The 15,339-nt window shown below is 45.0% G+C and overlaps 1 protein-coding gene across 2 annotated transcripts; it reads right to left on the bottom strand.

Moving 5' to 3' along the window:
- Window positions 1-365: 365 nt before the first annotated feature.
- Window positions 366-15,128, bottom strand: klf3 (Kruppel like factor 3 (basic)). Of its 2 annotated transcripts, none has more exons than XM_076729653.1 (6): window positions 14,917-15,128; window positions 7,089-7,149; window positions 6,072-6,615; window positions 5,222-5,369; window positions 2,626-2,792; window positions 366-2,535 (listed from the first exon to the last, which is right to left on the bottom strand). In XM_076729653.1, the coding sequence occupies exons 2-6, from the start codon at window positions 7,128-7,130 to the stop codon at window positions 2,354-2,356; spliced, it is 1,083 nt and encodes a 360-aa protein (XP_076585768.1). In that variant the 5' UTR covers window positions 7,131-7,149; window positions 14,917-15,128; the 3' UTR covers window positions 366-2,353. The 2 variants fall into 2 exon arrangements, with proteins under 2 accessions (XP_076585768.1, XP_076585769.1); XM_076729654.1 differs by having other exon boundaries at window positions 6,072-6,612; window positions 14,917-15,051.
- Between the last annotated feature and the right edge of the window lie 211 nt (window positions 15,129-15,339).

Below are 15,339 nucleotides of genomic sequence, written 5' to 3' on the forward strand. Positions count from 1 at the left end.
GTTGTTGCTTGCTTTTAGAAATGATATTGCATGATTTTCTTTTATTAACTCTTACAATACATCTAGGGCCAACGGTCAACTAAAGGCTGATTTTGGATGTTTAATAAACTGAAACTGAAACTGAAGTCACACCAACAGTTTAAACCCAAAAATACATAAATTTTAACAATATAAAACTGAAAAAGCAGGAAATTATTAACTTTCAGCAAATGTTCAGCATTTTTGCTTGAAAAACTACTTGAATGATTTAAAAAATGATCAATATAGTTGTGAATTAACCTGTCAATCAACCAATCTACTAACAACTTCATGAGCTGTTTCAGCACCAACACACATAACAAATTTAAGAAACACAACTCCATTCTGCAAATATTATCAATAAGTTTATTAAGTGGTATGAATATTCTGTTTTAAAATAAATGCAAAATTGCAGATAGACCTGTACAGTTATATGTTCACAGTTTAACATGTTCCCTTTGAATTGCCAACGTTTAGATTAAAAAGAGATAGGGTTTATTATAGGCACAACATTATAGAAATGTATAATATCCATTATTATGAGAGTATCAAAATCATGCTTAATAAAAAACCTTTAATTGCCCTTTCAGTCTAATATTCAATTATAAAATATATATATTACAACTTATATTTGCAGAGATACAAAAACATTTACAAGCAAAGAATATCCTGGGGCAAATGCAGATCAGTTGAGCCGCTACATTCGGTGTGTGTGTGTGTGTGTGTGTGTGTGTGTGTGTGTGTGTGTGTGTGTGTGTGTGTGTGTATACATGTGAATAAAAGGAAGGGTCACACATTTGTCTGGCATTAAATGACAAACTAAGACACCTGTTAAATGTTTCAGATCAAACTGACCAGCAGATTTATGAACAGAAAAAAACTGATGTGATTAAAAATGATTGGCTCTGGGAAAGTTTTATATATTTATATATAAAGTGCACATTGGAGACATGTACAAACACGCGATAAAACTATTTTTACCTCCAGAAGCTGTAAAAATAGAAAGTTGTGCTCTACAATTGTGATGGCATTTAAAAAAAATGGATGGTGAAGTAGAAGAATACTTTCTATCTCATGACTTTTGTTTGAGAAAACTGTTAAATGGCATTCTCTTTCAAATTATACATACTGTATGGAGGGCTGGAAAAAAGCTCATCTGCTCCTGAACAAAAAGTAAAGAGCAAATTTCCCTGCTTTGCACTTTATATTTTTTCCAATGTAAAAGTGTCATACAATAAAAAAGGCTACCACGGTGTCACATCACAAACCAAACAACAGTTCATATAGTTACATAAACTCCATATAAGACATTTCATTGCTTCTACCCTTAAACCAACCGAGTGGTGTCTTTTCCTCGCTAACACAATAATGCCCCTGTGCAGCAACTTTCACATTTCTGAATGAAAACATAAAAAAAAAAAAACACTTCACTCTGACAATGAACAAGACCCCCTTTTTTCAACCCAAATACCAAAAGCACACCAGACTGAGGCTGAGCTGCTTTTATTTAAGTGCATGTTTACTGCTGTGTGTGCCGTGTGCATGTATGTACAAGAGAAAAGCGAGCATTGGCTACCTGTTTATGTTTGTAAAGTCACTTCATGATGTAAGCTTGTGGAGGCAGATGAGGTGTGTGGTGTTTTGATGTGGCGGTCCATGAAGGAGTTAGCATTGGTGTTATGTCACAGGTAGCCATGTTGATGCAAGCAAGGTGAAGTATGTCTGACATGATGCACAGTAAGTGTGATATGATACATTCTGGAAAGTTTCACATTATGTTGGCCTAGCTAGCAAATAACGTGTGTGTGTGTGTGTGTTTAAGTCCACAACCTTTATTTGAATGCATGCACAGAAACGAGAGCTGATGTTGCAAAAGAAAAAGCTTAAGCATGCTGTGTGTAGTCTGTGGCTTGAACTGAGCACGTGACGATGCAGTTTGGTGCTGCAGCCACAAGAGGGCGCTGCTCTCAGGCCAGCTGAGATGCCGCAGCCTCTCTTTAAAAAGAAGTGTCTGGACTTCCCACAGCTAATCATAGGTGTTGTACAACAACCTTATCTATTATAACGTCACAATGAGCAGATCGTAAATCTGCAGAAACTGAAAGATGGCGTGATGGTTGCATGATTAGCAGGCTGACACCAGCTCATGTTCAGGCTAATGAGGTGAAAGGGTTTAAACTTGCACCCTGAGGAACATTTCCCCCAACTCCCTGTCAGAGTCCAATGTGTAAGGCCAGCTCTTTAAAATACCCCCCTGCCCCCCCTCAAGTCAAAGTGGTACAGTCCAACGTTGAAACCAGCACCTAGTTTGTTTCAAGTTGCTCGGTGGAGGGTTTCACACCAGGAGGTGGCGTTTCTTGTGCAAAGCCAGGTGGTCAGACCGGGAGAAGCTGCGTTCACAGTCGGGGCACTGGAACGGTTTGACTCCTGTGTGCTTGCGGAAGTGTCTCGTCAGCTCGTCTGAACGGGCGAACTTCCACGTGCAGCCTTCCCACATGCACTTGTAGGGTTTCTCCCCTGCACACAGAGAGAAAACATAGGATCAATGATCTGTTCATACAATGTTTTTTGGTAAAGTACAGCTTGCGTGCGAGTCAAGACTCTCACCGGTGTGCGTCCTGCGGTGTGCTTTGAGGTGGGAGCTCTTGGTGTACACTTTGTTGCAGCCGGAGAAGTCGCAGCGGTGGATTCGCCGCTTTTTCAGTGTGTCAGGAGATTCAGCAGGGAGAGGATGCTGCGTGCCCGAGTGAACTATTACTGATGGGTTGTTACCCCTACGAGACACACAGAGAGGAGATTATGTTAGAGTTCATTGCTGCTGCTTCATCTGGTTTGACCAGGAGGGGGTGCTGGTGTTGAGTAAGCGTCACCTCCATGATGTTGAAATCTGAATGCAAGTTTAATTTGGTTGCAGCTACTCTCCCAATGCAATAACAACTTGTACCAGTCAGGAAGTTGAAAAACACCTCCCCCCCTTTCTCAGCAGACCACGCCTTTGCTTTGTCCCGTCGCGTCTCTCATGTTTGTCGTTTTTGTTTAACCATTCAACAAATTCATTCACTGGAATTGATGCAAATCTTCCGTGCAATGCTGGCACACAGCTGAAAATAGAGCTCTGACAGTCTGAAAACTGTGGAGTCGTAGATGCAGCTTTGCAACACTCGTATCACACCAGTCTCATATCTGAGTTCAACGAGGCCAAGTTGATTAGTTTTATAACGCTCTGTGTCCTGTCTGTGCATGTGTGTGTGTGTGTGAACGCTGTTCTGTGCAAACATGTGACAAGCCAAACAAGTCCATCAAATGATAACAGAACAGAAAACAGACATATGGAGTAGAAAAGCATCGTTTTCCAGTGTTTTACAGTCAAAGATAAAAACAAGAGGGAGTTGTCTTTCTGCACTATCATTAGAGCCTGTGTGTGTGTGTGTGTGTGTATGTGTGTGAGTGTATGTGTGTGCGGGCGTGTAAGTGGCAGTTGAGAGCAGGTGTCGAGTGTTGAAATATGAATCCCTCACAGATCAGTTCTGTGTGAAGGAATGTGCCGAAAATCCCCCGCAAAACACACACACACACACACACACACACACACACACACACACACACACACACACACACACACACACGTCAGTTCATAACCCATCATTATTGTACACACTGAGCAAACTTGACCTAGTCAACATATACATACAGTACATTTACATTGTTCATGTGTGAGTTGGGAGGAGAGGTGATGACAGATGAAGACACACCCACTTAAGGGTCCAATTATTTCATGGATTGCGGGGGCAACGATCGCAACTACCCAGACAACTACGGTGAAGGGTGGGGAGCAAGGACTGACTGGCAACATTCCCAGACTATTACCTGTATGATCAACCCGCAATTATGTCTTTGAGGAAAAGCCGTTACTTTGTAGAAGAACAACTAGTGTGCAAAACAGATGCTGATGGGAGATGAGGAGGAGGAGGAGGAGGAGGAGGAAACAGGAATGGATGAGGTGAAGAGAGGGGCAGAGGAGGAGGGCAAGAAGGAGTGGAAGCTGCTGGACACTGAGTGCAACAAATAAAAAATAAAAAAGTGCTCAGCGAGGAAATGGAGTGATGAGAAGGAAGGAGGAGGAGTAGAAGGAGGAGGAGTAGAGGAGGTGACAGGCTCCAGATGGCTGATATGAACCTGTGTGATGGACTGGAAGGTGATAAGAAGATGTGGGAAGGAGGTGGAAAGACAGAATAAAAGACGTCATGGTGGAATGAAGGAATCCGACACACCCCACACACGTACGCACACAGTCCCGTCGGTGTGTTCGTGCGTCGTTCGTGACAGGTGTTGTGTTACTGTGAGCTGTGTTATCTGTAAGTTGTAAGTCAAAGTGTGCTTTAGCTGCTCTCAGTTAACTTCTGCTCACCCACATTCCCACTGCATCAACAAAAAGAGGCAGAGGAGAGCTGAACCTCAAACGCTCCACGAAACCTTTAAGGACTTTTGGATAGTTTTGCATTCATTAGAGAGACTGTTGAGAGTTCACAGGCAGTCTGGCATTATATTTGAGCGCAAAATGAGACATTTTGAACAAAGTCCAAGATTTTTGCATGTGCATAAGATACATTTTTAGGAAAAAATATATGTATTATGTCTATCAATTAATAATATATGTTTACCCGCTTCTCTAGTGACCAATACTACTATTAGTGATCAAACTGGAGACAAACCAGGGAGTGTGGATGGATTATACTGATATTAGCAAATATGCAAAGAATTTAACTGATCACAAAAAGTTCAACTTGCCATCAATGATTGTAAACAATCACTGTGATGTTCTTGCTTGATGAGCATCTCCTGTTTGCCTGATTGGAGCCTTTATTATAGTTCCCATATGAATCAGATTTACTTCACTTCAATTGTGCTCCACCTTTTTTCCCCTGTTCACTGCAGTAAGGCATCATAAAAATGGACTGTTTGGTATCGGTATCAGTGAATCGCATCAGTTCTGGTATCGGAAAACGTGAAATGGTACTCAGGCCTGGCTGGGACTCCACCTGAATCTTGAAAGAATCACAACAGGAACAGAAATGATCCGGTCGAACATAACTTCTGGCTGCCATAGAAAGCTAAAGGGGAAGCGCGGCAGCAGACAGTGAAACTTATGAAACGTTTGATGCTTCTTTCCAAATTTGGATGAGTGTGTCAGCACGTCACTTACCCGTATTCCTGTGGTATCCTGATGACTGATGGTTTCATCTCGTGATTGCTGTGGAGGTCTTGACCGAGCTCGGGACGAGGCTCTGTTTTGATTGGTTTGTGCAGGTCGTGGCCGTCGCCTCGCAGCTCCAGGGGCTTCGTATTATGAACTGAGCAGATATGAAATAATCAGTAAATGTGAGCTGGTCAGTGCTGCAGCATGGTCTTTTCCCCAGTGACGTGCTGTTGATATCTGCTTTGCATCAGCATGTTAGCATGCTGACGTTAGCATTTAGCTCAAAGCACCACTGTGCCTAAAGTTCAACCTGATAGAGGTACATGTCACTATAGAATATTTGTTTATTTTAACCATGAATACTAGTGTTTTTTCTGTTCGTTTCTATCATTCAGGGGATGGACGTTGCAAACAGACACTATTAAGTTTAACGGTGTCAGTCGTTTATGCATGCATTTCATAATCCTCTGTGAGTATCAAATAGAGGACAGTTGGAGCTGGTGACATCTAAATGTCAGTGACCACAGAAAACAGAACAACAACATACAAAAAAAAGTCTTCTCTGAGAAACAAGAATCTGTCGAAACTGATACTCTAAGAAAACAACAAAACGAAAAGCACTTCCTCATTTTCAGTAAAAGGTATATTCATTTAAGAAGAAAGTTCTTTGCTCATAAAATCTGGGAAAAATGCTGAGTAAAAAAAGCTTTTGTTTCTCTGTCACTGTTCCACTTTGGTTTGTTGTAAACGCACATTATCACCATACATTAAACTTACGGCATGTTAGTTAAATTCTAATCAAATTTAAATTGAACAGAAAGTGAAAGTTTAACTGAAGAAATAAATGAGGCTTCACCTGTCTTGTGCTCCCTGCTTCGATGAAGGTCGTCGTCACTGCTGACAGGCGGGCTCACCATTATCGGCTGGTGCAGGTGGAGAGGCGACGGGTAGAGGACAGACAGAGGCACCATGACCGGAGACACCATGACCCCCGACCCCTGGATGACTCCGGAGCCCGAGCCAATCAGAGGAGCCACCATGGTGGGGTAAGGAAGTGAGGGAGTGGGCGGCGGGAGAGCGTGGGACGGCGAGGAGCGCAGCTGGGAGTGTGGCGGGGAGCAGCGGGGGGAGGCGCGGCTCGCCGAGCTGTAGGGGGAAGGCGGGGAGCTGTGCAAGGAGGCCGGAGACGGGGCGGAGGAGCACGGAGGGGAGGAGGAAGAAGAGGTGGAGGAGGAGCGCTTGCTGACTGAGAGGTCCACGGGCTCCAGCTGGGTGTGCGTGGGGTTGCTGGGGGTGTGGGTGAAGGCGTGCATGTGCGTGGGGTGGTAGAGGTGGGCGGAGTGGGAGAAGATCACTCCGTATGGCTCCGGGGTTTTCATGAACGAAGAGTAGAATGACTGCTGGAGAGGATGCAGGAGAAGGAAGCAGTGGAGGGGGACAAAAGAGCAGAGAGTTAAACATTTCCGCTCTGCATCGCATAAAAACATGTTTCTGCCACACAAACAACTACAGCCAGCCAAAAAATTTACACCCAGCTCTGTTTGGGAGCGGATAACTGTTATGTCTCAGAGTACAGTGTGTGTGTGTGTGTGTGTGTGTGCGTGTGTGTGTGTGTGTATGTGTTCATTAGCCTGCTGCCTGGCAGTGTTGGTCCCCATTGTATGCAAATGTCCACTGTACAGCAGCCTGTTTGTCCAGGAAGAGCAGGAATGTGGGAACCAGTCTGTCTAGACACGTAGCAGGCATGTGTGTAGGCGTGTGTGAGTGTGTGTGTAGGTCAGAGTTACTGTATGGCATCAAAAACATGTTCAGGCACGATGGGAGCACACAAACACACAAAGCTGCATTTTACACAAACACACACGTGCCTCACCGTCTCCATATCTGTCTTCAGAGGGTAATCATACATCAGCATGGCTGCACAGGCCAGGCTCCTGCAAGAGAAAACACACATCCAGCCGTCAGGACACACGATTAATACATACTTACACACTCAGCTCACACTCCCAAGAGTTATTTAATTCACTTTTAGGTTTACAAAACATGGACGCCAGCAATAATCTAGAACCAGTGGTGGAGGAAGAACCCAGAACCCATAGGAACACTCATTACATGTAAAAGTCTGGTATTTAAACACACACTTAGGCAACAGTACAGATGTTTTATCAGCTGAATGTACTTCAAGTATTTAAAGTAAAAGTAAATCAGCCCCTATGACTGACAGCTCAGGGGTTCCCAACCTAGGGGTTGGGCCCCTCCAAAGGGTCACAAGATACATCTGAGGGGTCGTGAGATGATTAATGGGGTCAGAAGAAAGACGAAACATTGATCTGCTGCATACATTTGGACTTATTTTTCAGACCTCTCTCTAACCTTTTTCATGAAATATTGGAGTGTCTTTCACTCTTCGGGCCTCAAAACAGATGTTTAAATGAAACCATGTGAGAAATTCAGAGAGGAAATCTCTCTTTGGTGAAACTGTTAACAGCTCATAGACACCTGAAGCGTGACAACAGACCTCCACTAGACACTCGTCTTTACTGTTAAAATACACTAAAAATTATTTCTAAAATTATCTTCTTTTTAAGGCAGAAGAGAGAAATAAACACCAAAACTGCTCGACAACTGTTAAAGTGACGTGGATGCATGCACACACGCACACACACACATTTGAGAGGTGCTGAAGAGTAAATCACAGAGAGAAAGGTTAGACTGAGGAGGGTCTGTAGTTAAGTATAGGTGCCTGAACGGTGTCTGAAGTGTGTGTCTGTGTGTCAGCGCTCTCAGTAAATCACATCCGACAAAAACCAAACATCATTTTTCAGATTCTGCTCATCTTCACCTCCTCTCCTTCAGCCACCTTCACCACCCCTTTTTCTCACGTCGCCAATTTTGCCCGTCTGACAGTTTGTCGGGCCGCGTAAAAACTCGCGTCCAGACAACGTTTACGACGGGTCGCTTTGGGAGACTTCGAGACAGTTACAGGTGTGACGCAGCTAAAAACTTCCTAGTGTCAAAGACGATAGTAGCTCACACATTTCCAAACGGGCAGACACACACACACACAGACCCCCGACGGAGGCCTGTCGAGTGTTTGGATCAAACGCGTGTGAGGTTTCAAAGGTGGTTCCAGTTACCTTGGCTTTGAATGGCCAGGTGCAGCTGTGATGACTCCATGTTTGTGCCTAAACGAGCGTGTTTATGAGGGTGGTAGTGTGTGTTTGTGCGTGTTCACTGGAGCATTAAGGCAACATGAACTGTCAAAGAATGTACCCTGAGGGAGTCTCTGTGTGTGTGTGTGACCTGATTAAAGTCCACTATCTGGAGACAAGTTAGCCTTTAATTATTAACAAATGGGCAAGAACACAGGCCGTCACACCTTGGCACACACACAAACACACACGCGCGCGCACACACTCGCACATAGAGTCCAGATGGGGAGCAGACCAATAAGAGAGCAGGATGCTTGTTTGCTGGGTCAGGAAGGGTGTGAACATGACGACTGAAGCCTCGCCCTTCGCCCGGCTCCAAAGAAACAAAGAGACTGCAATCAGGTGTGGATTTGTGTGTGTGTGTGTGTGTGTGTGTGTGTGTGTGTGTGTGTGTGTGTGTGTTGTATGTCTTTCAGGGTGTGTTTTCTAATCCAGGTTGGTATTGTACTTTAGTTCAACCAAAGGTCAAGCAGTTGTTCTATTGTGGTTGTGAGTGACACACACACAGAGGTGATAATAAGAGCAAGTTCTCTCTGAAACACAAGCAGAAAGATCACGAATCAGGAGCGGGACAAAAGACGGGACTTCTCCGTGTCTCAGGACAGCATCCGCGCAGCGCACAGGTATTTTCCACACAGACACACCAACTTCAAAATGTCCAAAACAATGCTTGGGTTTGAGAAATCAGTCCCCGCTGTGGAAGTCCCCATGACTAGCATCTATCCTCTGTTCATATTTTAATATTTCCCCTCCATTACTGAAACAGCCACGCAGTACTTGTACTGAGAGCGTTACTTATGCAACAGAGTCTTTCTGACTCACAGTCAATCACACTTGCAAACAAAGAGACACTGTGGCACTGATGGAAAGCAACCGAAAACAGGCCCAGACAATGCAATCCAGCAACAGTCACAGCTTTAACCCCGCGTTTCCAGTCCAGTGTGTGCGGCTGCTGCTGATGGGTGTTATGGACTGACGTCGGATTGTTTCTTTGATCAAAAATTGGTCAGTGTGTAAAATATCAGAAAGAAATGTCCATGACAACATCCCAAAGTCCAAGGTGGCATCTTGAAATTCTTGTTGGCCCACAGCCAAAAACCTGTTTACGCTTTACTTATTTAGCATTTAGTAGAAGTACATTTATTAGATTTTTGTATGTTTAATAACTGGTTTTTAATGTATTTTTAAACAGATTTAACTGCTTTGTTTTTTTGTTTTTTTTAACACATTTGTTATCTGGAAACTCTATAAACAGATACCGAATGACAATATAGTAAAACACAGTTGTAATAATTAAAAACAAATATCTTAAAATCTTCAAAAGAGAAGTTATAATTTCCAACAAATTCTGTACATTCATAAAACATTTAAAATGTCCTTAAAGCTATCTTGCATCCACATCATAATGTGTTATAAACCATTTATTAGATGTTTGTATACTGTTCATGCATTAAATGCAAGGCCTTATAGTTTCTATACATTAAGTTTGAGCAAATACTCAAACTGGAGGACCCCCCCCCCCCAAAAAAAACAAAAAACCCATCCATTAAAAACACATCAGTGACTCAGGGCCTCTGTTAATTTCTGAAGAACAATAAATGCAAATGTTCTTGTCACTGCAGGGCTGAGCGCTTTCAGAACATCTGAGTTCACCTCTGACAAAAAGTGGAACAAACCCCCGCAGCACTCGGCACACGCTGAAATCCTCGAAAGAACACTCCCCTCACGGCTCACGGGCCTGCTGGCATGAACGGGAAGCTGATTTATGTCGGCTGAGGCACTACTACTTATAGCTTAGCGTGCGAAATCTGCACATCAGTGGTTCAAACACGGGGCAATCTGGGTGAAGGTGACAGAGATCTGGGTCACATAACAGCAGCAGATAACTCATTTTGTGTTTGTTTTAATCTGCATGGAGGTGAACGCCATGTGGTTTGGGTTTACCGCAGTGGGAAATGAAGAGGAGGGAGTTATCAGGCAACATATGACAGCAGGATGGTGGAGGAGTGGGACGCTCGACCTTGTGAAAAAGACAAACTTTCCCTGGTGCCCCCGGGTGTATCATAAAAAAAAAAAAATACAATGAGATGGAGAAAGTTTAAACAATCGCAGGAAAGAAATGCGATTTAGTGGCACAGCATCTTCCTCAGTGCACCTCCACAAACCGTGAGACCTCGGGAGAGAGAAGACGAGCTGCAGCTGGAGTCTGCTGGTTTTATGCTTGAATCAGAGTTCAGATTTAGAGCTGCGGCATTTCGTCCATTAGACAGAACTGATCAACAGCAATCATTTTGATAATTCATGATAATTCTTCTTCTGAATTATGATATCTTTGGGTTTTGTAATGCTGGTCGGTCAAAACAACACATTTTAAGACATTAGCTTGGGCTTCAGGAAAGTCTAATGGCAATTTTCCACTATTTCTATCATTCTATAGATCAAACTACTGATGACAAGCTGAACTGATGGAGGACAGAAGTCAGACAGCTGTTGCACCTCTGCTTCATCAGAGCATCTCCAGGTCCTGCAGGTGTAAAAATCAAAAGGACACACACACACACACACACACACACTGTGAGGCGGAGGAGGCAGCATGCACTGCACCTTCATGGTGCATGAGCAGCCCCACCCGGGTCGTGGAGAAGTATTTTGTCCCTGTGCGCTCTGCCTGTGGGTGTGTGTTTGTGCTTGTCAAGAGTGGTCTGCAAATATTGTCCTTCTATGTCAGAGGAGCTACTGTGTACTCAACCCCAACCCACTCAGCAAACACTTCCTACACCCCTCTCTCCCTCCACCTTTGGACTCCAGATCTTCTTCTGCACCTCCTCTTCCTCACTCGCTCCTCAGCAATCACTCGCGTCTTTACTACTGTATTTATCTGAACCACACACCACCCCGCACTCTTTTTCTCTCCCTCTCTATGAATGACATAAAACAACATGACTGAAGGGGAAAATATTGTGGCTTGGAGTCCCTGGCTACTGACTCAACCACACGCACGCACGCACGCACGCACGCACGCACGCACGCACGCACGCACGCACGCACGCACGCACGCACGCACGCACACACACACACACACACACTTATACACACTCGCAGCCGCACACCAAGTTTCTGCTAGCTCAACAGAATACACACACTAAATCACTAAAGGACTAAATTATTACAGACACGCACACACGCTCAGACATACGCAGACACAAACGGGGCTGCACGCATGCACACACACACCCTCTAATGGCAACAGGCTGGAGATGATGAGATCACCAGAGAGACCAGAAACCTCCAGACAACAGCTTTGTCCAAGAACACGCCGCAATACACACACACACACATACACACACAGAGCCTCCAGTTCCCTGCCTCTGACTCTCGTGTCTTTCTCTGCCACCTCTTTTACCTTCTCACCCCGTGTGCCGTCTTACACCTGACTGTCCTTTCAATCACAGTTCGCCTGTTTCAGCCAGCACTCAGTATTCACGCTTCATCGCTTGCGGTGCAGAACTTGATGTACACAGTACATGTACTGCATCTAAATTCACACCTTGTTACCTATGAGAACCCCCCAGGGGACGCACTGATTATTCTTCATTTAAGATTCCAAATTACATGACTCATTAATTACGTTTTGGGCTAATGTTCCAGCATTTAACTTTTTCCCTTTCCTGATTGCTCCACACTCCTTCCATTGCCCTCGACTCACTCGAGTTTACCCCCTACTGTACCTCCCTGCTCCCTGATTTCAACCCCTTAGCTCACTTCCTCCCGACTCCCCTAATGACGCCTCTGACTTTGATTCCTCTCGCTTTAAGACCCCTGCTAAAGCCCCCTATCCTCTTATTTTGGCTTCCTATTCCCTGATCTGAGCTGCCGAGCCCACTCCTCCCATCCTTTCACTGCCCCAAACCCACACACAAGCACATAGCCCCTCTCAGCTCCTCTCCAGCACACTGAGGGGCTGCAGGCCCGCAGACCTCAGGGGGAAGCCAGAGGGGGCCGTCAGCAGGGGAGAGGAAACAGGATCCGTCATCACACACACATGCAAAAACATGGACACACACATTTAAAGACACACCGGAGTTGACATAAGGCTCCAGCACTGACAAAGACACATGTGTGCGCACCTCGAGCCGAACTTGTCAAAGAGAGCAACGATTTGAGGCTTTCCAGACAAGTAGAGGACAGAGGGAAGGAGAGAGCGAGAGAGGCTGCCAGAGAGAAAGAGGGAGAGAAGCGGAAGCCCTCAGAGTTTAGCCTGACTGTTATTATTTCCACACTGCGTGATGGGTCGGGGGGTGTAAAGAAGAGGAGGAGGAGGAGGAGGAGGAGGAGGAGAGCAAAGCCAAATGGGGGGTTGCTGCTGCAGGGGGCCTGTGGTTTCCTGTCTGCCCCCCCCCCCCCCCCCCCCCCCACCAACATACACACACACACACACACTGAACCTCCCTACCCGAAGAATGGGAAGAGAGAGGGGGGAATAGAATGAGAGAGAGGGCAAAGAAAACAGCCGCTCTGACCAAAGTATGTCAAAATGGAAGTGGAAAGAACAAGGCAGAGACAGAAACGGGGAAGAAAACGAAGTGGGTTTCAACCAAAATATGACAAAACTTCAATGAACCTCAAACATGGGGAGGGGGCCGGCGCAGAGAGAGAGCTTCACAGTCACAGTGGCTCAATCCAGCGGTTGAAAAGCGGTAACAGACACACTGCACAAGTGTGTGTGCGCTTTTGCATGACTGTGTGTGTGCGTGCGTGCGCTGGCACGCATGTGAAGTTGTGTAACGAGTTACAGCTTTTTCACCGCGGGTCGCAGTGTCCTTATTCCCTTAACTTCTAGTGGAGACTCACCATCTATTCAGCATCCAGGAGTTTAATGTTTAGCCCTAATGTTCCCTGGGGCATGCTGCCCTTTGAGCAGTGTGTGTGTGCGTGTGCGCATTTTGTTCCACCAGATAACATCAGCATGTTGATTCAGGAAAAAAAAAAAAAAGACACACTGGTGGGTGGGGTATTTGGGGCGTGTGCGCCTAAGTGTGTGTCAGCTCGAGTGAGAGACCAACGCATAAGAAATAAATAAAAAAGGAGGTCAGCTCATCTTCTCCCTCTTCTTTTTAAACTTTTTCTAGAGCAAGAGAAAGAGTGTAAAGTAAGACAAAGAGGAAGGGAGAAGGAGAGAGAGGTCGCCCTCATTCCACCCATCCACCCCCCACATCCACATCCCTCTCTCCTCCCTTCTTTCTCCCTCTTTCTCTCTCACTCCAGGCTCTAAACAGGATAAGGGCTTCATATGCCAAGTGGAATGTGTGACGCAAGCCTCAGCCTTGAAACAAAGCACAGGAAACAGGGAGAGACAGAGACGGAGAAACACACACACACACACACACACACACACACACACACACACACACACACAGATGTGTACTGTAAAGGATGGAGTGAAATGAGAGGACAAAGAAGTTCAGGTGTGATTGAATGTTTGTATTTTTCTCTATCTCACACACACACACACACACACACACACACACACTTGACATGTGTGTCAGCTCTGACACCACGCAGCAGCACTGAGGATCATCTCTCACTCTCTCACACATCGATCCTGCATCAGCATCAGTGTCAGCCTTTAACCGGTGGCTTGTCAATGAATAATAATAAAAATAATCTAATGATAGATCAATATTTCAGATGAGTCGAGCAAAAAAAAGATTGATGATTTTGTTGCTTTTCTGTGTTTCATATTGTTTTTAAATTGATTATCTTTAGATTTTGACACCTCAATATGTCACTCAGGACTTTACATTTTCTGAGACTTAACAACGTCTTCACTAACCGAGCTCGAGCTGATCAAACCTTTTTTTAACATCCGCATTAATCTCTTAACACAGACCATTTTAAACCAGATTAAAATCTCACATTGCAGTATATGATCACATGTCATTAATACTGATAAAGAGAGGAACCAGCCACACAGACGGACACACATCAGGGTCCCTCAAAAGCCTGTATTTGACCACTTGTTTTTATTCTAATTAATTAAACAACACTATGTTCTATAAAAGGCCCTAAAGGCTATAAATAGCACAGTCTCTCTGCTGCCTTACTGCGGGGTTAAGTTACATCAGTTAAAAGTTTAAAGAAAAGACGCTCAATTTCTTCATTTTCACGACAGGAAACGCGCGCAAACGTTAATTTAACGCGCAAACTCGGGAAATTTAAACATCTGGGAGTAATTAACTAAATAGGCTAATTAATGGCAAGCGGCTTCTCATTAAACAGACCCACAACTGTTAATTTATAGACTTCTCTTTCTCATATTACAATAAAGTTGACTTTAACACAACACATCCACGACCGCATCTAACCTCCAGCAAGACCGCGCAGCGATCCCAGACTTCACCGCCGCGCATCCGAGAGGAAACGATGATCGAGCCGGGGTCACCGACACGGAGCCTGCGTAAAGGCAGGCACATTCACAGGAACACTTACTTCTCCGACGGGGTGTGCGGTCTATTCCTGGAGGAGAGACGGTGGTTTCACAGAGCTGCTGCCTTGCTGAACGGCAAAAAAAAAAAAAAAAAGCTCCACTTTTTCTGTCAAGAGACTCAATCAGGCAACTCCGCTGAAAAAGTGACGCAGGCGACGAAGAGCGCGGCGCAGTGTCACTGACATCAGGCTGAGGAAACAACACGACGGGCCAGTGATCGATGGCTCCACAAAACTTCCCTAAGTTACGAAACTCTCTCTCTCTCTCTCTCCCTCTCTCTCTCTCTGAGTGTGTGTGTGTGTGTATGTGTGTGTCTCCGGTTTTGTCGTTTAGAAACTGTTGCTGTCACATGATCCGCTGTCTGTCTGTTCTGCATGGGGTCGGGCTGCTGGGCGGGACCGGGGCGGGGTGGTCCAGCCCGTGTG

Source organism: Chaetodon auriga, chromosome 4, assembly GCF_051107435.1.
Source record: "Chaetodon auriga isolate fChaAug3 chromosome 4, fChaAug3.hap1, whole genome shotgun sequence".
Classification (NCBI taxonomy): Eukaryota; Metazoa; Chordata; class Actinopteri; order Chaetodontiformes; family Chaetodontidae; genus Chaetodon; species Chaetodon auriga.

Excerpts from the sequence above, each read along its gene's own strand:
- klf3 (XM_076729653.1), bottom strand. The coding sequence starts at position 7,130 with ATGCTGATGTATGATTACCCTCTGAAGACAGATATGGAGACG. Across the intron at positions 5,370-6,071 it reads AAGCAGGGAGCACAAGACAG|TTCATAATACGAAGCCCCTG; the intron begins GTGAAGCCTCAT and ends ATATCTGCTCAG. Across the intron at positions 2,536-2,625 it reads ACACCGCAGGACGCACACCG|GGGAGAAACCCTACAAGTGC; the intron begins GTGAGAGTCTTG and ends CTCTGTGTGCAG.